Source organism: Filicampus tigris, chromosome 6, assembly GCF_054856515.1.
Source record: "Filicampus tigris isolate MCC_2025a chromosome 6, RoL_Ftig_1.0, whole genome shotgun sequence".
In the NCBI taxonomy this organism is placed as follows: Eukaryota; Metazoa; Chordata; class Actinopteri; order Syngnathiformes; family Syngnathidae; genus Filicampus; species Filicampus tigris.
This window is the reverse complement of record NC_141222.1, coordinates 27,275,933-27,303,209: the sequence shown is the minus strand read 5'-3', so window position 1 is coordinate 27,303,209 and position 27,277 is coordinate 27,275,933. Positions and strand designations below refer to the sequence as shown.

The 27,277-nt window shown below is 41.8% G+C and overlaps 3 protein-coding genes across 7 annotated transcripts in view; 1 reads left to right on the top strand and 2 right to left on the bottom strand.

Annotated features, from left to right (window-relative positions):
* Positions 1–175: 175 nt before the first annotated feature.
* Positions 176–14,788, bottom strand: syngr1b (synaptogyrin 1b). Of its 2 annotated transcripts, none has more exons than XM_086033707.1 (4): positions 14,015–14,785; positions 6,187–6,424; positions 4,736–4,881; positions 176–2,238 (listed from the first exon to the last, which is right to left on the bottom strand). In XM_086033707.1, exons 1-4 carry the CDS (start codon positions 14,114–14,116, stop codon positions 1,999–2,001), a joined length of 726 nt encoding a protein of 241 aa, XP_085889833.1. In that variant the 5' UTR covers positions 14,117–14,785; the 3' UTR covers positions 176–1,998. The 2 variants fall into 2 exon arrangements, with proteins under 2 accessions (XP_085889833.1, XP_085889834.1); XM_086033708.1 differs by lacking the exon at positions 176–2,238 and adding an exon at positions 3,536–4,109 and having other exon boundaries at positions 14,015–14,788.
* On the top strand, positions 14,623–25,047 carry ift27 (intraflagellar transport 27 homolog (Chlamydomonas)). Of its 4 annotated transcripts, none has more exons than XM_086033711.1 (8): positions 14,623–14,987; positions 15,526–15,605; positions 18,563–18,622; positions 19,666–19,725; positions 19,800–19,917; positions 21,282–21,391; positions 21,575–21,674; positions 24,796–25,047. In XM_086033711.1, exons 2-8 carry the CDS (start codon positions 15,561–15,563, stop codon positions 24,891–24,893), a joined length of 591 nt encoding a protein of 196 aa, XP_085889837.1. In that variant the 5' UTR covers positions 14,623–14,987; positions 15,526–15,560; the 3' UTR covers positions 24,894–25,047. The 4 variants fall into 4 exon arrangements, with proteins under 4 accessions (XP_085889837.1, XP_085889835.1, XP_085889836.1 ...); XM_086033709.1 differs by having other exon boundaries at positions 14,812–15,018; positions 24,796–25,032; XM_086033710.1 differs by having other exon boundaries at positions 14,832–14,916; positions 24,796–25,044.
* Positions 24,226–27,277, bottom strand: part of cacng2b (calcium channel, voltage-dependent, gamma subunit 2b) — a 33,963-nt gene continuing 30,911 nt past the window's right edge. The window contains exon 4 of the mRNA XM_086033706.1: positions 24,226–26,163. Within this exon, the coding sequence (XP_085889832.1) occupies positions 25,640–26,163 (524 nt within the window). The 3' untranslated portion in view covers positions 24,226–25,639. The remainder of the gene's footprint in view (positions 26,164–27,277) is intronic.

The window sequence follows — 27,277 nt, the reverse complement described above, 5'->3', positions numbered from 1 at the left end:
TTCGTCACGTGTGGACACCATTACTCGTATTTATTCATTATTTTACTGTCGTATGTTGCTTTTTCAAACTAGGCGAATAGTAACAAAACAAAAAAACGACACTTCCGGGTTACGAGTCGGCGTTTTTTGCCAGTGTGCCAGTGACGCCATCACTTGATTAGAGTGAGAATTGCAATACCACTTCTTTCTCCTCTTTATTTTCATTGGTTGAAAGCAACAACATCCAAAACATACATGTATACCTTTTCAAACAGATAACTTTTGTTTTAACATATTCGACAGGCAACATCACGCATGTCTACATCTACACACTTGCACAGTATAAAGTACACATACATATGTGTATATACTTTGACAGTTTGGTCATGTATTTTTACTCTCATTATTATCCCAAAATAAAAACATTTCAGAAAACAGAAAAGGTTGAGGCATACAGATCACCAAAAACATTGTTAATCTTCCTTCTTTTGCCTTTTCTTTGTTTTTTTTCCTGATACCGGAATGCCCTAAAATAAAGTGTAATTTCAAACACTAATATACTGAACTGTTTATTTACATTATTTATATATTTAGTTTAAAATGCAGCAATACAGTTTCATACTTAGGCTGTTCATGTTTAAGTCAGTGAGTGTTGAGTGTGTCAAGTATTCTTTTTACAGTAGTTCCTGTGAGGTTTTATTTGATTTGGTGGGCCCTATAAGGGAAGGTATATTCAAATGTTTTTTTATATAAACTCAGTCATCTTACAGTGGACCAAAATGTCAAACAATAGAAAAAGTCGCCGCGGCAAGTTTGTGTTCACAAATTGGTTTGAAAGTGGATCCACTTCTTTTTCGGATCTAATGGGGCCTCAAGTCAATCCAATGGCAAACTATGTCAATCTGAATCTGGACCACTCTGAGTTCACATTGCAAATTTGGTCTGAAAATTTCCAGTTCTGGAAACTGAGCCAATTCAAGTTTGATGAAGCCCGATTGAGCTTCAAGCCAACCCAATGGCAATCCGGACCACTTTGTATTCACATTGCAAATTGGTACCAGAGAGGATCTAATTTCTTTTTTGGTCTATGCACTGGAAATACAACAGTATATAAATCAGAACCAGTTTATGCTCACTTATACATAGTATCGAATGAGGATGCACTTCCTTTTCTGATCCACAATGGGATTTCTAGTTCACATGAATTGAATTGAGGCCCCATCAGACTTGAAATCAATCACTTCAAATAACTTGATGCACTTTCCAAACAATTTACAATGTGAACACAAGGTGATCCAGATGTACTTTGTCTTGTCATGCCATTGGATTGACTCTCGGGCCCATCAGAGCTGAAATGGACCAGGAAAAATAACCTGCTCCTCTTGCAAGCCAGGATTGATTTCAGTCTCCATCAGACCTCAAATGACTAGCAAAAAAGAACTCGATTCTCTTTCAAACTAATTTGCGATGTGAACACGTATTTCACTGTATTGGCTTGAGGCATCAGATCTGAAAAAGAAGTGGATCCAATTTCAAACCAATTTGTTATGTGAACACAAGCTGGTCTAAATATGCCAAGTTTCAATTGCCTTGAATTGGCATTGGATTGACTTGAGGCCCCGTCAGAAGTGAAATGGAACAGGGGGAAAAATGTCAGATCCTCTTTCAAAACAGGATTGACTTAAGGCGTTGTTAGACCTGAAATGGATCAGAAAATAGCCATGGATCCTTTTTATAACCAGTTTGCAATGTTTTGATGTTTAAAATCTACTGCTACTGCTATTGGACCCCATCAAACCTTAAATGACTTACAAAAACAACGCAATTCTCTTTTGAACCAGTTTGCAATGTGAACACAAACTGATCCCGATTCCCTTTGTTTCTAAATCCCAATAGAATGAAAACCTACCATTGATTGTTTTGGACTTCGTAGTTCCTACTGTACTTTATTGAAACAGAAAGTGACCTCCTGCGCTATCCACCAACGTGATCACATTTACCGTCTCCCTCTGCTATCCCTCAGTAGTCCTGACGCTGGTATCCGGCAGTGCCGTCGAAAACGCTGTCTCCCGCCTGCCTGCCGCCTCCGCCTCCTCCTCCCCCTCCGCTTGGCGGGCTCTCCAGGTCGTCGCCGCTAAAGGAGGTGTAGGGTCCACTGCCGGCCGCCGCATCCTGGCTGGGGTCCGTGTACTCCTGCGAGAAGAGGGCCGAGTCGGACCCCAGCTTGTAGCGCTGGAAGCCAAGGAAGGCCTGCACCGCCTTGAGAGGCGCGGGGGGTGGTTGATGGGAGAGGCGATGCAAAGCAGAAGCAAAAGAAGAGGAGGGTGGAGGTGTGTTAGAAAGAGAGAAGGAAAACATTGATTAGTTGGCTAGAAAAACACGCCAAGTTGTTTAGTTGTTAGTCAGCGGCAGCAGGTAGGTTACTCCTGAGAAGCTTTTCAACCAGCTCAGCATCTCCAGGCCGCAGCGGAGCGTGATGCATTATTGAACAGCCGCAGCACCGCAGTGCATAAAATGTCACAAATCGTCTCGCAAACGCTCCTTTATGTCCACAAGAGATACAAGCATAGCTCTGTCAATCAGTCAAATAAACTAAAAAAAGTTTGTGTTGAATTTACTCTATTTTATTTCATCAAGTGGTTGCGCAAAATCCTCTGGATGCAGGTACATTTTTAAGTAGTGGACTTAAAAAAAAAATTCCAAAATCCTTTGGCTCCAGACACATTTTTTTAAGTCGTCTACTTAAAGAGGAAGTCAACCCAAACATATTGTTTTCCAGAATATGTTCTACTGTGTGCAGGACCAATAGTTGAAATACGGCATTCTGATCAATATTGCGTTTGTGGAATAGTTAAGCAGCAGAATGCACCCACTTGTAGCCATCTCAGGGGGCGGCCATTTTGTCACTTCTGTCGACTGAACATGACATGGAAGTTTCTCAGGGCTCAGATAACGACCAATCATGGCTCAGCTTCAGAAAGCAGGTGAGCCTTGATTGGTCAGTCGACAGAAGTGACAAAATGGCCGCCCCCTGAGCTAGCTAAAAACGGGTGGATTTCTCATATTCCACAAACGCAATATGAATCAGAACGCCGCATTTAGACTACTGGGTCTGCATAGAAGGGTTGACTTCCCCTTTAAATCCAGAGGATTTGTTTTCCGTGCAACCACTTGACGAAATAAAAATCAGTAAATTCAACACACGGTTTCTTTTCAGTGTATGCATTATGGGACAAAAGTTTAGGGACAGCTATAGGAAGCACAAAGTTAAGGAAATGCATTCGGTGCATTTGACGAGTATGAGTAGTACAAAGCGCAGTCAGTAATGCAATCGTTACTTGCCAGTTACGCACCATGCACAATAGAAATAAACACAACAAGTAGTAATCATCCACGCAAAGGAAAAAAGTCCACGGCATGCTCGGTCAGGCACGGGTTGAACATGCCATATGCAATAATTCCTCTTGCCCAATAAAACAAACCACCATAAGAGAAATCAACAGAGCAAATAGAAATCGTCCACACTCAAATCAGACAAAAAAAGTAACACGACATACACATGCTCAATTTCGTATATATTGTCATCATGTGATCCTTGCTCCAGATAACCATCACCTCGCACAATACAGATAAACACAATAACTCCAAAAAATACAGCAAAAATCCACAACGCACTCGTTCATTGTACTTCATATGAGTAATTTGATGGTTTCATCGCCAGCTAATGATAACCACCACAGTGCACAGTAGAAATCAACAACATATGACCTCTTGATTGAATAAGATGTGTCCCAAATACTTTTGTCCATGTCATGCTTTTACTAATAATAAAAAATGAAATTAAAAGCAAAGCTTGTCTTTTGGAAGAAAAAAAAAAAGTGTAATTCGCATTTGACATTTTACGCTATAATATCACGGAAGGGAAATATTGTAAAGCTCCACATAGTCGTTTTATTGCAAACCAAAATATTACGTTTTGAGCTTTGGAAAATGCGGAAATGATCTCCGATTAAAAAAAAAAAGCAGCGTCAGACAAGCGGTTGGTGAGGCTGAGGTGGGAACAGCTTGGTGTATTCCTCTTCAAAGGACACGTTCTTAAACTTCTCCATGGAGAACAGAGCCTGGGCGCCCTGTCGGAACAACATGCACATCACACACGGACCGAGATCAACCACTCTCACTCAGACAACAAATTGGACATGCCGTTTTCCCAAAACTCTTTTCTCCTCTGGACATGTCGGTATCAGCATACACTTGAGTCTTGAGGTGGCTTCGACCCGATGTTGGTAATTTCCAGAAGGTCCGTCAGTCCGTCACTGACGGACATCCGTTTTTGATCGGCAAAATTCAGTAAATTGCCCACCTCGGGTAATTTTTGCAGACAAATGCAGACAGCGGAACTGTGAGGGGGAGGGCTGCGCTGCTGTGTTTGTGGTCACAGCCGACTTCAATCATGCCAGCCATACAAAGAATTTCCTGTTTATTCCCTTTAAATGCGGCACGCTAGTCACGCACTAGAGTAGGAGTCTTATACCCAACTTATGTGGGGGCCACGGACGATACATGAACCTGAGCTATGATATCCCGTAACAGATTAAAAACAAAACAAAAAAAAAAAAACACTGGGAGATGTCAGCTTTCCCTACACATATGGAGAATTTTTGATTGGAAATATTGAGCACTATACAAATATTTAAGATGTCACTACAGTGGAACACCATGCAAAAAAAAGTTGATTGAAGCATGAGGGGCGTACCCAAGTGAAGATGGAGAAGAAAGAGAAGGTGATGGCGGCCCGTGCGGCATCCCCGCGCTCCCTCAGCGGGTCGTCTTCCTGGTCGGTCGCCTGCCACTGATTGGCCAGGAAGCAGAAGCCAACGAACCACATGAAGGACCAGAAGGCTGCAAACAGGAAGTGACATGGCCAGTGAACAGGAAGTGGAACAAATATGCGCATGACCAGTGCATTTGCTGCCTGAACAGGTTGCAGTAAAAATAGAAAGAAAACATGAAGGCTTGGGAAAAAAAAAACGTGTTTCCATCTGCAGGTTGACTGTTACAAGGCTGCTTTAACATTTTGACTATTAACTCTAATTTTGGTCAGCGGGCTGCCCAATGCATTTGCTGCCGAAATGGGCTGCGGTAGAAATGGGCAAGACACAAGAGAGGCATAAATACGTATTCGTCGGTAGGACTGACTGTCTCAAGGCTGCTTTGAGATGCTGACATGATCATATTTGTCAGTAGGTTTCCCAATGTATTTGCTGCCTAAACAGGCCATGTAAGAAATTTCAAGGAAAACATTAAACGTGGAAAAAATATCCTGTTATCACGTAGGAACGACTGTCAAACGACTGACTGTCAAAGGGTTGATTTCACATGTGTTCACATGCTCATATTTGTCAGTAGGCTACCAAATGAATCTGCTACCTGAATGGGTTGCAGTCGAGATTTGAAAGAAACATAGAGAGGACTAAAAATGTCTCTGCATCTGCAGAATTGACTGCTATGAGGCTGCTTTCACATGTCTGCACATGATTGTTTCTTAGTAGGCTGCCGAATGTGTTTGTTGCCTAAAGGGGTTGCAGTACTGATTGCAAAGAAACATGAAGAGAGTATTTCATATATAGGACTATCTGTCAATTTCACATGAAGAGATGCTACTACAGAATGTATCAGTAGGCCTGGTAATATATTTTCTGCCTAAACGGGCTGGTGGAGGGATGTAGAAAAGAAACAGAGAAAGTTAAACGCGCGTTTTCAACTGAAGGTCTGACTGCGACAAGGCTGCTTTCCCATGCTGACACGCTCATTTTGGTCATTTGGCTGCCCGATGTAGCTGCTACCTAAACGGGCTGCAGTACAAATCCAAAGGAAACAAAGAAAAATACGTGTTATCATGTGTGGGACTGCCACAAGACCGCTTTGAGGTGTCGACATGATCATATTAGTCAGTAGGCTGCCCAAATGTTTGCTGCCTCGACGCGCTGCAGTAGACATAAAAGGGAAACATATGAAGCGGACTAAAAAACATTGTTTTCATCTGTAGGACTGTCTGTCGTGTATTTCAAACAACCACAACGGTTTGACTGCGGAACGTTCGCTTAGCTTCATGCTAACAAACAATGCAAAACGCCATCAATGGGCTAACAAATCGCACTGATGTCTGGACGCTGAGCGTATCTGCTGCCTAAAGGGGCGGCATACCTGACACGCCGATGTCGGCCAGCACCGCCTTCTTGCGGTCCTTGACGCTGCTGATCTGCGGGAAGTAGACGTCCAGGGCCAGGAAAGCCACACAGCAGAGGAAGGCCATGGAGCCCATGAAGACGCCGTAGTTGCAGGCGTTCTGGTTCTGGTTGAAAATGCAGTACTCCTGCACCTCGTTGGGTCTGTTTATGTAGCCCTCGTTGGCGATGCAGCCGAAGATGACGATGGAGAAGAGCTGCAGCGACAAGGAGAAAAATACGCTTGCTAACATACGGCCTCAAGACCAAGGAGCAACGACGCCTGGGTATGTTAAAACCTCCATTTGAGGATGGTTTCTGGTTGGGTTTGTTGTGCTAATACATTAGCTTCGGTGCTAAGCTATAGACGCGAGTCACATGACTCACAAATATGGATTACAAAGTAGATTTTCAAATGAAGTTTCAAGCCAGAGTTACAGTTTCAAACGATGGTTTGGGTTTCAAATCAGGGTTTCCAGGCAGGTTTAGGGGTTCAAACTAAGGCTAGGGTCTCAAATCCGAATGTTCGATACCACTTTTTTTTTTTTTTTTTTTTTAGACCAAAACCAGTACTCACCGATGCCGAGTGGAAGGATTAGGGTTTCAAAAAAGGTTTGTGGCTTCAAATACGTTTTTTTTCTTTTATTCCAAATTGTTGTTAAGGTTTCAAAGTACAGTTTCAAACAAACGTGGACAAATTAGGGTTTCAAAACAGGATTAGGGTTCCAAATTAATGTTGTTAGTTTAAAAAAAAAATCAGTGTTAAATAAGGACTTAAATCCAGGATTAATGTTTTAAGCAAAATTTAGAGTTTTAAAAGTAGAACTACAAACCAGGGTTAGGGTTTCAAATTATGGTTCCAACTAGACAGGGTAAGGGTTCGGCATAGAACACATACGAGTATTTGTGTGAAGGACACGCATTTGTGTGTACGTGACTTTTCCTCATCTCCTTGCCTCCTTTCCTTTTACAGCTCTCCTTCCTCACTGGACGACATTTACCTGCAACCTTTTTCATTAAGGGGCGATGAAGACGAGCCGATGAAGGCGATTGGCTGAGGGGAAGCGGGGGTGCGGAGGCGCCGCTATTTATAGAGCGCCGCTTGCATCACCAGCGCCGCCATCTCCCTCATTACTGGACATTCACACGAAGCAACACGCACACGCACACGCACACTAGCAAGCACGAAGATGGCAACATTTGCTTTAAACCCTACTTTGAGACCCAAATCTTGAAACGCAAATTTGAAACCCTGACCAAGGCTTCAAATCCTTAAAAACAAAAAAGACTCAACACCCAAACTAAGTTTTGAAACCCAAATCAGAAACCTAAACTTTGCTAGAAACCCAAACATTGGCTTCAACACTTAACTTGAAAACGTCAACCTGGCTTGAAACCCGAACTGAAAACCGTAAACTTTGCTTGAAGCCCTAACCCTGTCTCAAGCCCGAATTTCAAAGCCTAACTCTGGCTTGAAACCACAACTTGAAACCCCAATCTTGTCTTGACAGAGAGGAAAACTTGAAACTGTTGCTCAAAACGCAGAGTTTATCACGAAAATCTCTCAGTTGAAATCCCAATTTGAGACCTTAAGCCTGGCTTGAAACCATACTTTGAGACTGTAAACTTATCTTCAAACCCTACCCAACGGTTGAAACCCTAATCCTGTGTTGGAACCCAAATTGGAAACCCTAACATTTGCTTGAAACCCTGAGTCTTTCTTGACATACGAATTTGAAAGCTTGACTTGAAATCCTACTCTCTTCTTAAAACCCATGTTGGAAACCCTAACCTTTTCTTGAAACCCTAACCCTCTCTTGAAACCTTAAGCTTTGCTTGACATGAACCCTTATATAACACAACGTTCATATTGCAAAGCCCTCCTCTGAAATTCTATCTTGAGACCCTAATCCTATCTTGAAACCGTACCTTTAGAACCTAAACTTAGCTTGAAGCTCAAATTTGAAACCCTACCCTTTGTAGGAAAACCGAACTTGAAACCCTAACCCTATCTTGAAACATCTTTTGAAACTCTATTATAAAAAAAAAACCCTGTGGATTCCATAGACTGCATCTGTGTTGTCTATTGTTTGTGAACACACAAACTTGCAACTCAGCCTTTGCTTGAAACCCTAACCCAGGCTTGGAACCCTACTTTGAAAGCTTGGATGTGACATCCATTGCTTTCCTGGTTCAAGCAAATCGAGCGGGAAAATCCACTGAAGGCAGAAGCGACCTTCTCCTTCTTTTGCCACTCTTCTTCTGCTCCGATGACACACGCACAAACGAGGATTGCTTCTGGCGTGACCTACTTAGTGGGCTTTAAGAACCCTACCCCCGATGCCCCCCCTCATTGTATTTTGAGTCACATGGTCAGGAGTGCAGATTGAATGACTTTCTTCCACCACATGAGGCCAGCAGACACGCCTTCATGTGCCACATTTGAAAATCTAACCTTGCCTTCAAACCCTAATTTGGAACCCCAAGCCAGACTTGAAACACTAACTGTCTGAAAATGTCATTTGAACCCATAGCCCTAATCTTGCCTTGAAACCATATTTTGAAAGGCTCAGCCTCTTTTAAAATCACAAGTCTTATTTTGAAACCATAACTGAAACCGGAACTTCAAAACCTAACCCTGGCTTGAAACCTTAACTTTGGCTTGAAGTCCTAATTTGAAACCAAAAGTCTGAAACCCTTGTTTGAAACCTTCATTTGGAACCATAAATCTCCTTTGAAATCCCAACCTTACCTTGAAACCATAACCCTTGTTTGAAACCCTAACTCTTGTTTGAAATCCTTGCTTGAAACCCTAACAAAGACTTGAAACCTTACCTTTTCTTCAAACCCTAATCTGACAACCTACCCCTTGTTTGAAACCTTAACCAATCCTTGAAACTGTAAATTCAAAACCTAACCCTGGCTGGAAATCTTAACTTTGACTTTGATTTCCAAATTTGAAACCCAAACCCTTGTTTAAAACCCTCATTTGAACCATTAACACAGGCTTGACACCTTAGTTTGAAAGCCTATTCCTGTTTTGAAACCCTCATTTTACACCGGAAAACTCATAGGAAATCTTAACTCGGTCTTGAAACTGTAACTTGAAACCCTGACACCGACCTAAAACTGAAACGACATGAAACCCTAATCATGGCTTGAAACACTAGTTTGAAACCCCGACCTTTGCTTAAAACCCCTAATTTGAAACCTGAACACTTGTCTGAAACCCTCCTTGGGAGCCTTAACCCAAGCTTGGAATCCGAATGCCGATAACCTTCATGGAAAATGCTCACTGTACAAAAATGATACCAAACATAATAGAAACCCAACCTCGTCACCGCGCGTTGGAACTAAACCAAGTCGACGCATTCCTGGTTAGCGCTAAGCCGAGCATGTGATGTGTTAGTCGAGGCCGGCACACTCACATTGGGCCTTCCCTTCTTTTGAGCTGTAAAAAAAAAAAATCACAAGACTCCCAGCGTGGATGAAAAGAAGTCCTGTGCAGGACCACATGAGGGCCTTCAGTCTTGTGACCATCAGGAGGGATGGACGTGCATGTTGTGTTCTTTAAAACCCTACCCTTGGCTAGAAAGCCTGATTTGAAGCCCTAACTTTTGCTTAAAACCCTAACAAAGACCTGAAGCGCTCATTTGAAGGCCGAACTCTGAATTGAAACCCGACTTTGAAAGCCTGTTTAAAATGCGTGAAACCCCTAATTTAAATCTGACAACCTAGTTTCCAACCCTAACCTCATTTTGAAACCCAATCTAATCCTAATCATAACCCAGGTTTCAAACCCAAACACTAACCTTTGATTGAAGCCTGGATCTTGAAACCTAATGCTGACTTGAAACCCTAACCCAGGCACCACATTTCAAACCCCACCCTTGTCTTGAAACCCTAAATTGGAATTCTAGCCAAGGCTCAAAATTCTAATTTGAACCCCTTATCCATTCTTTAAACCCTACTTTTAAAGCCTAACCAAGCCTTAAAACCTAAACGTTGGTTTAAAACCCAAAAGGGTCAACCAAGGCTTGAATCTGTGTCTGCTAGCGTGGGAATTCTCCGCCAACGGTGTCGGGGCCTCACGCGTGCGCTGCTGCTGCTCGTCGCATTCAGGTGGTGTGTTCCGACGTGAGCGCACAATGGATACGCATGCATGGCATGAAAGCGTATGCGTGAGAATGTGACGACCTGACAAAAACGATACGGTGCGTACCAACGCTGCCGTGGCGACACAATGTGAGCTTACACACAATGCCTCAAGTAATCCTTATCAGGCTCCAATTTTCAACACCACGAGGACTTGAACTGTATAAAAACCAACCTATGCCCCAAACTAATTTGAAGACCTCACTTTTGCATGAAACCCAAAAACCAAACCTTAACCCTGGCTTGAAACCCTAATCCTGGTTTAAAGACCTAATTTGAAACCCTGACTGTTGTTTTAAACCAGGGGTCACCAACTTGGAGCCAAAACTGTTCTAAAAAAACCCAAAACAAAAACAAACCCTCACCAGTGATGGAACATTGTGATTTCCTAGGAATGTTGTAGAGGCAATGTTTCAAAAAGGAGAGCATTGGCAGATAATTATATTTTAAAAAAGTGAATCATGATATTTGTGTTTCTTATTTTTTGTGAGAAATCACGACACTTAACGATTAATCAGGTAAATTGAGAAAATGTGTTCTTTTGGAAGTGTGTATCAAAGTGGAAGCCCCTCACATGGGCAAGAAGTAGCTCTCACCTTTTAAAAGGTTGCCGACCCCTGTTTTAAACCATAACCCAGGCTTAAAACCCTACCTTGAAACTGTGACTTTAAAAAATACCCTTGTCTTGAAACCTTAATTTGAAACCCTAACCCATGTCAAAACCCTAACCTAGACTCAAAACCCTAACTTGAAACCCTAACCTGTCTTGAAAGCTTCATTTGAGACCCAAACCCTTCTCGAAACCATAACTCAGGCTGGAAACACAAAACTGTAGCTCTAAACTCTAACCATGGCATGAAACCCTCATTTGAGTACCCTAACCCTGGCTCGATACCCAAATTCGAAACCCCAACCCTGTCTTGAAAACCTAGTTTGAAACCCTAACTTGAAACCCTAACTCTAGCTTGACACCCTAATTTAAAACTCTAACCTTTTTCAAAATGGTAACTCATGGAGGCTGGAAACCCTGATTTCTAATTGAAACTTGAAAACAGCTTGAAACCCTACTATTAATCCCTAAAGTACATTTGAAACCCTAACCCTGTCTTAACTTCTTAATCTTAAACCCTAAAAAACATAAAGCAGGCTTGCAGCCCTACCTTGAAACAGCAATTGTCTTGACGCCCTAATTTGAGACCGAAATGCTGTCTTGAAACTGTAATTTGAGACACTAACCCTTGTTGAAGCCGTAACACAGGCACGAAACCCTGACTTGAAACTTTAACTTCAACCTCTAACCCTGGCTTTAGACCGTAAATTTAAGCCCTAATCTTTGTTGAAACCATAACCAAGACTTGAAACCCTAGCGTGCACTCCTAACTCTATCTTGAGACCCCAGTTTGAAACCCTAACCCTTGAGGAAACTGTTACCCAGGATGAGAACACAAACTCAAAACTGTAACTTGAAACCACAACATTAGCTTGAAACCCAAACTTGATGCAAGTACATATATACTAGCGAAAAAAAAAAAGCTAAGAGAGCCTCTAAAAAGTAGTTTGCGAGTTTCAACAGGCGACATGACTCAGTTAGCAACAAAACACACTATCGCCGGCTACAAACATGCAAATAGCGCCACGTGGCTAAATTCCGACATGCGAGCGCTAACAAACATTAGCACGCAGCTGACAAAATGTTGCTGAACTGGGCCACTCTTTATTTGTGTGTTGCTAAGCGCATCCGACAGCTAACCTTACATGCTAACAGATGCTAGCCTTAATGCTAACCCCAGTCAACTATCTGTGCAATGATCGTATTTCTTTCGAAATCTAGGATGATGTAGTAGTTGTTGATATTAGAGCTGCCTGATATGTCGTTTGAGCGTCATCATTGAGATGTACTTTTTTTTTTTGATTATACAAATGGGAAAAAAAATACACAGTATTATAAAAAATCCCAGCAATATTAGATAAAACAACAAATGTTTAAGCAAAAAAAAAATATATAGGCTATTGGACCCTCCAAAAACTGATATTTTAAATGACACAAAAATATTGAACAAATAATAAAAAGCTGTACACAATTGTGTATAAGCATTAGATGCTAGATATACAAATATTGTTAAAAATACTATACTACCAGACAAAAAAGTAAACATAAAATGTTCCAAACAATACAAAAATATTGGACAAAAAATACACAAATATTACAAAATCATACAAAAAAACTTATATTTTTAAATAATACAAATTATTATACAAGAAAAACTCAGAATATGAGATGAAAGATACACAAACATTCAATAAAAATATTATTATATTAGTTGACCCCCCCAAAGAGTTGATAAAATTATGCGAAAATAGCTGACAAAAAATACAAAAATAGTAAGTCAAAATACACAATTATTTTTAAATTATTGGAGAAAAATAATACCAAATCAGAACACCAGACTTAACATTACACGCAAAAAATACAAATATTTTAAAATATTATAAAATATGATAAAATATTAAACATTAACAAAACAAATAACACACATATTTCATATGTTAAAAAAATAAAAATCAGGCCCAAAGATAACATACGTTAAGACTTCACATCTGAATTAATTTGAGATGCTGTTTATTTGCTACACCATGCGCTGCTGTTTTGGTTAGCAATGAGACAGGAGAGGAAATAATCCATCTCCTACTCAAAGCGACAATGGCAAACTAAGAGCACATAACTCCGAAGCACAATCTCGGAGAAATCCACATCACACTCATAATCCTTAACGCTTCACCGAGCAGTCACATGACTCCTCACCAACTCATCTTTTCTTTTTTTTTCCCAGGGTTGACTCAAAACACACAGAATCTGATTTCAAGACAACAAAAATTTGCTGTAAACATGTGTCAAGACCGCTGGTCATATTACGTGACTACATCCTGTGACGATAAAAGAACAACCTCACAAATGTGATAATCCAAAACATCACATGAGATTCAAGACCGCAGGGACCATACCATTTTTTATTAGCAGGTCACTCACTTCCTGGTTCATGGAATGATGTGCAACAAGGGGATAAGCCATTTTTTATTCTGGGGATAGTAGAAAATGAAAAAAAAAATGACGTTATAACGGGCGCCAATTACAGTATATGCGGATTATCGCTATTCTTGGTGGACAGGGACCGGGCTGGGTGTCCACTGTACAAAAGAGACCTGGCTGGAAATTGATTTGTTATACAGTACAATCAATTGCAAATTTGCCTGTTCGAGTATTTTCAAACAACAAAATATATTATTTTGGCGCCACCTTGTGGCATCTTGGAGCCAAGGAACTATGTCAATGTGAGGGGAGGACCTTCATTTCATCAGGCCGTAGCCTTGTCTAATAGAAAAGAGTGCTTTGTCGCCATATTATGGAATCTATACTATAGGCACATAGTACGCCAAAGTTAATATTATTATACTAGTCGTCAATTTATTTAAAACTACAACAAATAAAATATTTATGATCATGCCCCTTGGAGGCTCCACTTGGAATCTCCCATTCTGCCATGTTTGTTTACTGTTGCCCTTCACTGTCACAGTAATTCACAGTTAAATTACCATTTATGGGGATAAATTACATTTGATTTCAAAAGTGTATCATATGCTGATATCGAACTCACCCACGACACGATGCGGAGAATCGTCTGAGGCTGCTGGAAGAAGGTGACCGGGTCGAAGGCTCCTCCGGCTTTTCCGGCTCCGTACGCCTGCATCCCCTCCATGGCGCCCCCCCGCCTGGCTTGGTCCTCTCTTCCCCGGGCTCGCTGCTGGATCAAGCCCCGGACAAATCCCACGAACTCGTGTCCTCACGCTCTTTTTCTTCTTATTGCTATAATTGTTATTTATGGTTATGATTTGGATTTGATTTCACCTCCCCAAAAATCCCTGCGTTGGGCGAAAGGTGCGCGTGATGGATGTCTACCTCTCCACAGATCGCGTGAACGCGCAAGCCGGTGTCACGCCCGGGACGCGCAAGGCGGACACGCGTACGTCCTCAAATAAAGTCACGCGCTCACTTACGCACGTCATTGGTTATAATTGCCTATTTTAACAAAGAAAATGTTTTATGACATGTACCACATATATGAACACACACTAATATAATAAGGCGAAATTATTAATAATTAATTTAAATTAATCCTTTCTTGAGACGTAACTTTTTTCGCTTTATATTTTTTGAGGGGAACGCGTATGTCGTAAGGCAGTTTTAGCTATCGCTGTTGGTCCCCGGTAACACGTCAAAAGCGAGTTGTCTTTACGTGTGCGTAAACCTATCAGTTACGAAGATTAAACGTCATTATTGTCATATAACATATATGTCAAGAGGATCAAGACAAGAGAGGATGTGTAAGACTGTTGTCAAGCCTTGCAGGCAAAACCTAGGGCAAACCTAATATCCTCCATTGCCCTCAAATGTAACCAATGACGACGCACCTAAGAGCGTACGCAAATTGTAACGTAACCAATGAGAGTCTTTTGTTGCTGTTGCTAGGAGACATGTAGCCGAGGCGTTTGGACGAAAGTACGATTGGAAAGCATTTTTAAAACATAGTTTGTGATAAATAAACACTTTAATCAGCCCCATTTGTCATGGTGAGGTTGAGGGCAAGGTGTCTGATGGTCGGTACGTGAAGTTGAACTTGCCTATCGTCATTTTGAGCGTTAGCAAAGCAGAAGTTACGGTGTATTGTGTTAGCGAAGCAAAAGCTAGCTATCATACTGGTCATTTGGCTGAAGTTTGGATTTGTTATATTGTTTTCGTCAACATTTTATACGTTATCTTTTAATGCTTTCTTGTTGGTGTTTTTCCTATGATCTGCGCTCTACAGCAGTGTTTCCCAACCTTTGTCGAGTCAAGGCACACATTTCAACATTGAAACATGGCACGGCACACCACCTAACAAAAATGTCACAAAAGGCATATATGTTATACACTGAAATCACGATAATCTCGTCTCACTTCACTCACAAATTTACTTACTCAATGTGGCTGGTGGATACGCAGCTTCATTGTACCTTCTGTCATCCACTCTGCTGCCCGTCACTATTAGTCGCTAGTTTTGATAGATGAAGAGATACATGTAGTTTTTAATTTATTGATCCCGGGATGTTTTGGTGTGTTTGTGTACAGGAGATCCTGCAGTGGGCAAAAGTGCCCTTTCGCAGATGTTCCACAGCGATGGCACTCTCTTCCAGAAGAACTACAGCATGGTGAGAACGTGTTAAAAAAAATTCAAACTTTAACTTAGTTATTAACCAGCGTTCCGTCGTAATTATCCGCTGCCGGGCTTGCAGCGAACATTCCTCTCACAGCATGCAGCTTGGTACTACTCATTGTGCACGTCCAATTAATTCACTTTGGATCTCATTAATAAGTGTCCACTTTTGACTATTTCTCAACATTTCCCCAGCTAAACATCTCATTTTTAAAGGAGAAGCCAACCCCTCAAAAATAATTTACAAGAATATGTTCTATGCAGCCCCACTAGTCTAAACGCAGCATTCTGGTTGATATTGTGTTTATGGAATATAATTTAAGTAGTAAAATTCACCCGTTTTGTCCATATCAGGGAGCGGCCATTTTGTTATTTGCTGTTGACTGAAAATGACATCACCGATTCTCGGGTTACAACCAATCACGGCTCACCTGTTTTCTGAAGCTGAGCTATGATTGGTTGTTCTGAAAATCCACTAGGACAGGTATTTAGATTGTTTACATGTACACACACGCACACAGGATGCGCCAACACCACTGTTTTTTCAGTGAATACGCATAACAGTTACATACGTTTGAGTACTCGCTGACTTCAAGTACCCATACTTGATAATGCCATTGTGTTTTGCAATTACGAAAGGGCCTATTTCCTGCATCCGACTTCTCAAAATTTCCCCCACCAGACCCTGAGACCTTTTTTTAAGCCACGTATGTTCAAGGCTAATCTCATTACACACTGCTCATCTCCCAATAACCCCTTTTCTCTGGACACTCACACAATCCATACGAGAAACCAGACACACCATAAGGACGTGACTCAAACGGCACCTCCGCAATATTTCCAGCAAGTTACTCACGGCACACATAATAATACAACACTTCCAGCGACATGACATCACACACCTCGGCATCTACGGTCTGCAAGGCAATGCAGGCTGGACTAACGCCCAGAGGAAATGAGCGGGACGTCATTGGATTGAAAAATTGAAAATGGTCCATCCCAGTAGCCTTAATTGAAGGCCCAATGATCTTGCCCTACTGATGATTGGCACACCCCCACCGTTAGCTGAGACATAGTGAATTTTTCTGAAGAATTTTTCTGAAAGACTATTCCGACACTACACTATGATTTTTTTTTTTTTAACAAATGACTTTTTTTGTCAAATGGGGTTGAGGCATGCTTATTGGAAGTATGATATTTATGCATGTAGCTTCCAGTTGGGTTGGACATAGCATTTATATTCCCATCCCTTGCCTTTCCTGATTTTTACCCTTAAACATGCCATATCCGCTAACTCCTATCCTAACCTCACTCTAGCCACTATCCCCAAATGATAATCCCAATTTTAGACGCTTAATCTGAACCCTAAACCCATCCCTAAAACTAACTCATAATCCCTAAACCCAAATCTGAAACCTAGCCCCTAAATCTAAACCTAACCGTAACCATTACTAAACCCTAAGCCTACCCCGAAATGTAAAACATAACCTCTACACCAAAATCCAAAACCTAACCCTAGGATCCAATCCCTAAAAATTTACCATAACCCTAAAACCTCAAACTTTAGACTACACCTAACCCTAACCCCAACCTCACCCCTAACCCAAATCCTAACACTAACCCTTGTAAAGACATTTGACTTCCCTCTGCTTCTAAGATGGCAGAAACAACCAATGGCTTCAACAATCCCCTCTCTCTTCTTCCTCGAAGCTTCACCATGAAGGCCAGTGCAGGCCGGCGGCCATTCCGCTCACGTCCTCCTTTTTGTTGAAAATGTCAGCCAGGCCGTTGTTAGCGATATTCCCAGTGTATTTGCCTGTAACGTGGTCTTCATTGGCATTCTGAGAGGCTTTCTGCACATCACGGTTGCTCATTAGAGCGCCACTGCAGTGTGTGTCCATGTATTGGCGTGTGTGTGTGTGAGTGTGTTAAATTGTAATTGGGGAAAAAGCAAAACTTGGATGATGTAAACCACACAAGTTTTTGAAGGTCAGGTAAAGGTTGTTAGCCACTGCCTACAGTAATTCCCGCTATGGCGAAAAAGAACACAATTAGTTGACACCCACCTAAAAATGTTTATAATTGCCTATATTGATGGTATAAACCTTAAATATACCGTAAAATGTGATCTAAAAGCACATTCAAAAAGATGATTATTTCAATTATCGAGTAATCTTTCACGATGAATCAGATAAATGTTTTAATTCCACCCATTCAAAAACAGGACGTTAGTTCAAATTGACAGTACATAAAATGCACAAACAAAAATGAATTATGATTCAGCTACTGATTTGGTCCGGAACATGTCAGAAACTAGGCAAAAATGTTGATCATTGTTTTCCAATGTAAAGCAAATGTTTTATTTTGATTCAACCAATGATAATGCGTCTGCTTTCACGGAGGGCTACAGAAATGCAATATTTACTGTTGAGAGAAATTCCAAGCATTTGGACAATTTTAAATTGAAAGTGCAATCTAAATGATTAATCGGTTATAAAATATGCTATTGATTAATTGGATAGTTGATTAGATGTCGATTAATTGTTGAACCTCGACATAAAAGTCCTTTCGAACTAAAATAAATGGCTTACAGATTATTTGATTTGGAAGTGTGCGCGTGTGTAGTGTTATAGTTGGCGTTTCAAGATGAATTTAGGCTTTCAAGACAGACTTTTGCTTTGAAATTAGGGTTCGAGGATTCATGCTTCAAGTCTGGGTTTTGAAATCTGGTTGCATGGCTTAGCGTTTCTAAGTTAGGGTTCGGAATTCAGGTTTGAATTGTGTTTTTAAATTTAAAGGTCTCAAGCCAAGGTTACCTTTTAAAACACGGGTTAGGGTTTCTGGAGGCTCTGTAAAGCATGATGTTTTCTGCTAACAAGCGGACAGACAAACAAGAGGAATGTTTACTCAGCTTCTTAATTATGAGGGCGTTTGCGTTTGTTTGTTTGACAGACAACAGGAGCGGAGCTGCTGATCAAAAGCGTCAACATCCCTGAGAGCAGCGACAGCGTGGTGAGCCTGCTCATTGTCGCTCTAATAAACACCTGCCGCCATGTCGATGGCGCAAAGCCACACACTAAGATGGGTAGTCACACTTAACTGCTCACGATATCTTCGGAAGCCTTTTACAAATCTACGTTAGGATACAGAAAGATATATCGCACAGAGTAGGCTTGGGACATATCAATCAACCGTTGTGATAAAGCCAAGATGACCTCTGCCAAGCACAAACCAGCAATAAGGTGTTTGGGAGTGCGCGGTTTTGGTAAAAATGGCAGCTAGGAAACATTCCACAGGGTTTCTGACACTGGTTAGTTCAAATTGGGGATGGGGGGTTCAAATAAGGGTTACAAGCATTGGTGAGGATTTCAAAACAAGAGGGATCAAATAAGAGCATTTTTGAGCCAGTGTTAAGGTTTTAAGGGAGGGTTTCAAATGAAAAATGTAATATTCAAATGTTTACAGCTAGCGTTAGGGTTTCAACCAGATTTAGGTTGGGTTGCGCCAACAAGGTTTTAATCTGGTTTAAAAGTTAAACCCTTATTGGTCCAATCCAGCCTTAGTGTTTTAAAGTAAGGTTTCAAAACAGTGTTAGGCTTTCAAAATTAGGGTCTAAAGCCAAGGCATGAATTTCAAATTAGGGTTTTAAGACAGGGTTGTTGTTTCAAGTTAGGATTAGTGTGTTAAAGTAGGATTTTGAGACAGGGTTAGGGTGTCATGTTAGGGTTTCAAGCCAAGGTGAGTGTAAAAGTAGGCTTTCAATCCAAGGTTAGGGTTTCTAATTAGAGCCTCAAGCCGGGGTCGGAGTTTCAAGACAGTTGTAGTGCTTTGAAGTATGGTTTCAAGATAAGAGTATCATTATCAGTATCAGGTTTACTGTTTCAAACCAGTTTAGGCTTCCAAATCAGGGTTTGAAGCTAGGATTAGGGTTTTAAATGAATGAAACCAATTGAAGGTTTCCAGCCATGATCAGGACTTCTAAATAGGGTTTGAACATAAACTGCAAATAGTTCAGAAAATGCTGCAGTTTGAACCAAATGTTATTTGACTCACAGGAGCTTTACATCATTGACTCTGCGGGGAAGGAATCCTTGGTGGAAGCCAATGAGAAAATGGTGAGCCCCAAACACAGACTACAGGCTGATGTTATTCCATTACGCTAATTCGATTGTCCGGCCTCTGTGTGCAGTGGGGGGAGCCGTCTCTGCTGTGCCTGGTGTTTGACCTGACCAGTGAGCGCTCCTTCAGCAGCTGCTCTCGTTGGATGGAGAGGGTCCGCGCCCACTGCAGGGGTCTCCACGTTCCCGGTAATGTCGGCTGACCTTGCAAATGTGCGACCCCGGTGACTGTGAACAGGGTAGCAATGACATCAGTTATTGGACATTTGAAGCCCGCCACATATCAATTGATGCGGCTGAATACTCGCACAGTTTTTACGAGTGTATTACATTTCGCATAGAGCAGGCAGTTAACACTCCTACAACAGTCTGGAAGGTCATTTATGGACACGATGAACGATAAGGGACCTAAAACGGAACCTTGAGGCACTCCTAGGTTATTTGAAAGCAGAATAGACCTGACATCTCTCACCTTAACACACTGTTCTCTTCCTCCCAGGTAGGACTTAAACCACATCAGAGCTGCAGGTGATATTTTAAATAGCTGCATTTTTTTTCATAAAAATGCAGTGGTTCGCTCTGTCAAAGGACTTCTCCAGGTCTAAAAACACAGCACCCTCTACATTGCCTTTATCCAAGAGATAGGGTTTCAAATCAAGGTTAAAATTTTGAAGAAGGGGTTTCTAATTAAGGTTTCTTTCTTTGTTAGAATTTTATGGTAGGGTGTCAAAATAGGGTTACGTTTTAAAATTAGGGTTTCGTAGCAAATGGTAGGCTTTCAAGCCTGGTATTTTAAAGTACGGTTTCAAAATAGTGTCTCAGGTCAAGATTGACATTTTGAAATAGGGTTTCAAGTAAGGGTTACAAGCTTGGGTTAGGGCTTTAAACTAGGCTTTCAAGATAGGGTTAGGGTTTCAAATTAGGGTTTGAAGCTGAATTAACATTTGGGTTTCAAGCTAAGGTTTGGACTTAAAACTTTGTGATTCAATCATGCATTAGCGTTTCAATTCTTGGTTATTGTTTTTAACAAGGGGTCGGATGTTTAATAAGAGCTTCAACCCAAAGTGAGGGTTATAAAAATAAGTTACGGTTTCAAGTTCAGGATCCAAATTAAGCTAAACGTTTCAAACATAGGTTTGGGTTTCAAATTAAAGTTTCAAAATAGTATCAGAGTTTCAAATTAGGGTTTGAACCAGGGTTAGGGGTGGTCACTTTACAGATCTGTAATCTCCTTAGCTAATTTAATATCATCCATCCAGGAGGTCCACTTTGCACACTTTGACATGATGCATTTAAACGGAATGAGAGGAACCGCTTCTATTGGCAGTGAATCAAGTTAGCTGTTCACGACCACAGTGGCCATTTTTAAATACGCCTCTGCTTGCATGGTTCTGCGAAAATACCAAAACTTAGTCTAGCCTGCCCCTGCACAGACTTGGATTGCGCCTTGTGCCAGACTTGCGCTGGGCACAAAAATAAAGCCCATGGTGTTTATTCCAAAATGATAAAGGTGCCAGTGTTTTGAAGTAGCATCATGTGTGTGTTTTTGTCAGGGGTCCTGGTGGGCAACAAGTGCGACCTGTCCGCCAGGAGGGAGGTGCAAACGGCCGTGGCCCAGGAGTGGGCCCAGAGCCAGGGGCTGGAATACCACGAAACTTCTGCAGTGAGTGCACACCCACTACAAACACATCATTAGGTACACCTGCATCATCTAATCTAAATCAACATTTTACGAATAGTTCCTCCATTCACAGCGAACCCGTTTGTATTGTATTGTATTGGATCAGAATGTTAAGGTGTAGCTAATGTTGTGGTGGTCTTGGTTGGTGTCTCGTGTCGGTTGCAGAAGGAGATGGAGAAATGCGACGCCCCGCTCCTCTGCTTAGCCCGGGCCTTTCACGCTCTCTACCAGGAACGCAGAGAGGCCATACAGAACCTGACTCCAGGCTAGACCCACACACAGACACAGACACACACACACACACACACACTCAAAATATTTTGATATGAGCACTAATTAAAAAAAGTCACGTTTTTTTCGCCGTGTGTTAATGCTGTTCCCATGATGGGCGAGTCAGTACCAGAATCTCCCCCAAAGTAAAGTCAACCTTTTTTTAATGACAAGCAAGGACTGAATGGGTTTAATATTTGGCTTTCAAGCGTGCAATATGATTTCAAGGCAGGGTTAGCATTTTAAAGTAGGTGTTGAAGACAGGGTTAGGGGTTGAAATGAGTTTTTTGAGTCAGGGTTAGTGTTACAGGAGAGGGCTAGTGTTTCAAGTTAGGTTTCAAGGGATTTTATGCATTTTAAAATACGGTTTAAAAGGGGTAGGGATTCCAAAGAGTAATTATTTAAAATGAGGGTTTCAAGTCCATGGTAGGGTTTCACTCCTATGCTGGGTTTTGAAATGAGGGTTTCAAGATGACATTTGCGTTTTTATGAAAATTATAATACATTCAATTAAAGTTGAGTTTCAAGCCAGAATTAGCATTTCAAAGAAGGGTTTCAAATTCACGTTTTAAGACAGTGTCGTGGTTTCTAGACAGTATTTGTTTACGATAAAGTTTTAAACAAAGATTCCACTATGCCCAAAAGCCAAAGAAAAAGCAAAAGACAGTATAAATCCTCTGATGCTTATTCAACTGAGGCCTCGTGAGATGCTCTCAAGTCTACGTATTGGACCTATGAGCGTCCACCAGACATGCGATATTTATGTGGAGCACACTATGCACATCAGACTAGTTGTCAGTAAAAACAGAAGCCATTTGTGTTGCGCTAGAAAATCCAGAGGCACATCTATAGAACAGTGAGTTCCAACTGCCGCTTATAGCTTTTGGTCGACTTTCTTTATTAAATCAGCTGCTTGTCGAGCTGAGACATGACAGGCCGACTTAATACTGAAAACATTGCTTCCTTGTTAGTCCAATGAACAAGTCACGACTGTTAGGATGGTTGCGGTGCTGGTCGCACACTGGTCAAGTAGTTTACTAGTTCATTTGGGCGTTGGTTTCACAAGTGTTCAGATAAGAAATATTTTGCAATATGAAAAAGAGGGACATGATGACTTTTCAGGTTAGGGTTTAAAGTCGGGATTTCAAGCCTGGGTTAAGATTTCAAATAATTATTTCAAGCCTTGGTTGGGTTTTCAAGTCAGGGTTTTGAAGCGTGGGTTAGGTTTTCAAGATAGGTTTCAAACTAAAAAGAACAAACCAAATACAATTTTGTTGTTGTCTTTTTGACCCACTGTATTCTTTCTTAAAAATTAATAAAGGGTTTAAACTTACACAGTCTGCTTTGGGTTCTTACTAGTCAGCATTGACACAGGAAGCGCTGACACTTTTCATTCTTATTGCCATCTTGGAAAGACCGAATAATGCATGTTTTGAAAATACTTCTGCTGTACATTGATGATGACATTCTTGAGCCTCCGCTCCAGTGGTGGGCAGTGTGGAGCTGTTTGAGTCAGCCTCTCTGTGCCGCAGCCGCCTTCACACCCCGCCCCCCCATACCTTCTCCACCTTCCTCCCCCTCTGCTCTGATCACAGCAGCACTGCAGAGAGACATGCCGCCGCTGTGATCATTGCATCAGGGGGGAGAGCGAGCGGGCCGAGGGCGAGATGGGAGGCGTACGATGCAGCAGGCCGCACAGAGGAAGACCGCGCTGGCATTTATTCCGCAGCTGAGGGCGCCTGCCGCTTACAGGCAGGGAGTCGGAGATGGCGGAAAGAAAGCGATTAGCTCGGAACAAAACGTTTCCCACCACACAAAATACTGTTTGACGCTTTCCATTGTCAAAACATAAATTAACTTGGGACTGTTTTGACAAGCAATCCGCTGTTCTGCATGTTTTCCATCTCTCCCTGCTGCAACACACCTGATTCAAATGATCAGGATTGTCCATTTTATCCAGCTTTTGCCAAACCTTGCTGATTATCTGATCATTTGAATCAGTTGTGTTGCATCAGGGAGAGATGGAAAACATGCAGAACAGCGGATCTCGAGGAACAGGACTGAAGATCCCTGGCCTAAATAATCCTTTAAAATGACACAACCCTTGAAACTATTGTCGAAGGGGTTGAAAATTGTGCGGACAGGATAATCACCATTGTCGTATTGCTATACCAGGTCTCAAATATGATACAAGTGGTCTTGAAAAGGGTCTTTTAATGCTTAAATTGGACTCTCCTAAGCCCCAAGATACCAGTATTGTGGTTTGGCTGGCCTAAACCGTGTTCAAAACTGTCAACTAATTTTTACATTCGTCATTCACCGGTCTTGAAATTGCCAGACATTAATATAATCGTTCCATCAGGACTTAAATCTGATTGAGGTGGCCTAAAACGTCTTACATTTGCTAATTATGAAAAATCCATCAGCAGTTCCAACCTGCACCGCAAAACGGATGCTTGCTGAAATTTTTAGTCCATATGGCAACTTCAGCAACAGTCTTGTTTTCTCATTTACTTTTTTTTTTTTTAATACCACGCAGAGACACGTTGTGTTCCCTACAGGGGGGTTCAGTGTTTATTTCATCATCAGGAATTGATGCATCCAAGTTCAGAGTCATTCAGTTTTGGCACCTTGAAAGACATTACGCTTGTTCAGTTTTTTTTTTCTGTTTTCTTTTAAATTGTCATTTACAACAACACAACGCAAGAACCAAAGAACAAGAAAAGAAATCCCAAAAATGACACAAAATAAGACTAATCATAATAATAATTATGATGATAAGGCTGTGTGAGTTGGAAAATAAGAACTGAAAGAATGAAATGAAAATCTCTTCAAAGCTTGCTCTTTTTGTCTCAAGCGTCATGAGGCCCCCGGCCCCTAAATGGTCCACTCCCAAAAAACAAAAGCCCCAAAACAAACAAATCAAGAAATAAAACGGAAAATAAAGACACAGTACTGTAACATTAAGTTCTACTTTGTCACGCCTGCTGCCTTTTACACGGCATCATTGTTCAAAAACAAGAGGTTCCTTAAAAGCAGATTGGATGATTTGGATTTGCATGCATGTAAATTCATCTTTTTTTTTTGTTGTTGTTTTGTTTTTTAATTGTTTTTAGGGACTCCATGTTGTCTGTCGCATAGTCCACAGTCGTTTTCATTCATCGGCTCAGAAGATCACCCCAGCCCCGCCCCCCAAGCAGTTCAGTGTTCCTGAACCAAAATGGCAGCCAGACTTTAGGCGGAAGGCCAAAAAGTTGTCAAGTTTTTTTTGGTGTTATTTATTTATTTTTATTTTTTTGCTGTATAAAATGTGTTATTACTAACCGACACAAAGCCTTTTTCCCGAACAAATGTCTCGTCTGGCTTTGTTTCCGTTAGCATCTCTCTTCGCATCGCTACTTTATTAATTTTTTTCTTGTTGCGCCAGGAAAGTGGTCATGACGTATTAACAGGTATACTCGTATGTTCATATGTTTAATATATATCATCAATACATGTTTGCTTTTTTTGTTTTTTTGCTTTTTTTGCGGCCTCTGAAGTGCTCCCTGCTAAAATCGTACACCGCAGTGGTTCACAGTATTTATGCAAATCAACAAGAAAATTGGGAAGATATAGAAACTAAAGAGACAAACTGGGGGTTGTCAGGGGAGGTTGGGGGCAAACCCCATTTTTCACCAGACTGAGGAAGAGTAAAAAATATAAACTGGCCTTTTGGATTGGACAGACCACCCCCAGATCCCTCTTTTCACCCCGCCCGCCCCCACCCCTTCAAATCTTTACAAACATCAAATTGTTAAACAAGGGTAGATGGGAAAAATCATGCATGTTTCTTTTGCTTTTATGCATTTTTTCCGCTTCCGTCAAACAGAAACCAAAGTGCCAGACCCTTTGTTAGACCATGACATTTTCTTGCCACCTCACCCCCTCCCCGAAGTCCCCCTTTGGAAGTGTCTGTCAGTTTCATACAGGCGTGGTACGTCGATTGGCGGGGTTGCTGGAGTCTTTCAGGTCCTTCTGGATGCAGTTGTGGACCTGCAGGAAGTTGTGGTCCCTCTCCGTGGAGTTATAGGTGGCCGTGGGCGTGCCCGTCTGGCCCTTGGGCAGGGTGTACATGGACAGCTCGGTGGACGGCAGCGTCCCGAAGGCCTTGAGGCCCACAGGCGAGGCCTCGCGTGAGTGCGATGGGTCGGTGGAGCGGGACGAGGAGCGCGAGCGACGGCGGTAGCGATAGCGGTAGCTGGGGATGCGCGTGATGGCGGCGCCCTGGAGGTAGTCGGCGGCCCGCACACCCACGCGCAACTCCCGGTGGCGGTCGATGAACATGTGCACGGCCAGCACGCCCACCATCTCTGCCATGATGAAGGAAAGTGCGCCGAAGTAGAAGGACCAGCCGTAGGAGTAGCTGTTCTTCTTGGAGTCGCTCTTGGAAGGGTCGCCGGCATTGGCTGATATGTACACGATGATGCCGATGATGTTGCTTAAGCCTAAGGCAGAGAGGTGGGGGGAATCAGATGAGGCTAATCAAAAGCTTGGACGCTATGTGGATAAAGTCACAGTATCCTTGATGACATTTGATGAGCACCGATAAGATATCAATCTTTAAACGAGTACCTTTTTCGTTTTAGAGTGACAACCTCAGGAGTCAAATACCTTGGCTGACTCTTTAGGATTAGTTGGCTTGCTTCCTAAGTTGTCGTTTAGGTCTGACCCTGAAACATCCACTGAAGTTTAGTGTGAATGTTTAGATCCCTGGAACACTTCCACGTGGATAAACTAACCTTCAGAAAAACTGGACCCTGATAATGGACTGGAAGCAAGTGGGAGGAAGACACTTGGGCCGATGAAGCACAGTGAAGTGCATTAAACAATACATTTATATTGTCAAAACCAAAATCACCACACTGTAATAACGATGATAACAATGCATCAGATTTATATAGCGCGCCATAGGATAATTGCTGAGACCCGTCTTTAGAGACACTCGATGATCAGGCCTTTGGTCGGAGGGAGTAATGGGGACTTAAGTGACCAAAGTCACTATCCTTGCTTATGTTTGGCTCACTGATTAGATACCAGTCTTTACACAAGTACCTTTTGGGTTTTAGAGAGACAACCTATACAGTCAAATACATCGGCTGGCCCGTTTGGATTTGTTAGCTTGCTATACCTACACCATAGTTTAGGTCTGACAATGTGCTACGACCTTGAGACTTCCACTAGGTATTAAGCATGAATGTATGGATCCCTGGTGACTTTCCATATGGATTAACTAGAAATCTACATATTGGAACCCTTAGAAAAACTGGATTCCAAGATGGACCACAGAAGCTCCATGGAAGAGCCAAATTTCCACGTAGAAGCAGACTGTGGTTTGTTTTGTTAGGGTACATATCATGGTTTGTTCATCTTACGTCCCATTGTCAAAAATTGTGCAAGGCACCAAAATCTCAGAACCATACCAAGAATACAAACATCCTTTCATCTAAATCCAAAGCGAAGTGGTTAATCTGACATTTCCATTCCCACAAAATGTAAAAGATACCAAAATCGCTGATTTTATTACCTTTTGGCATACTTTCGGTGGGGTGCAAAGCACCG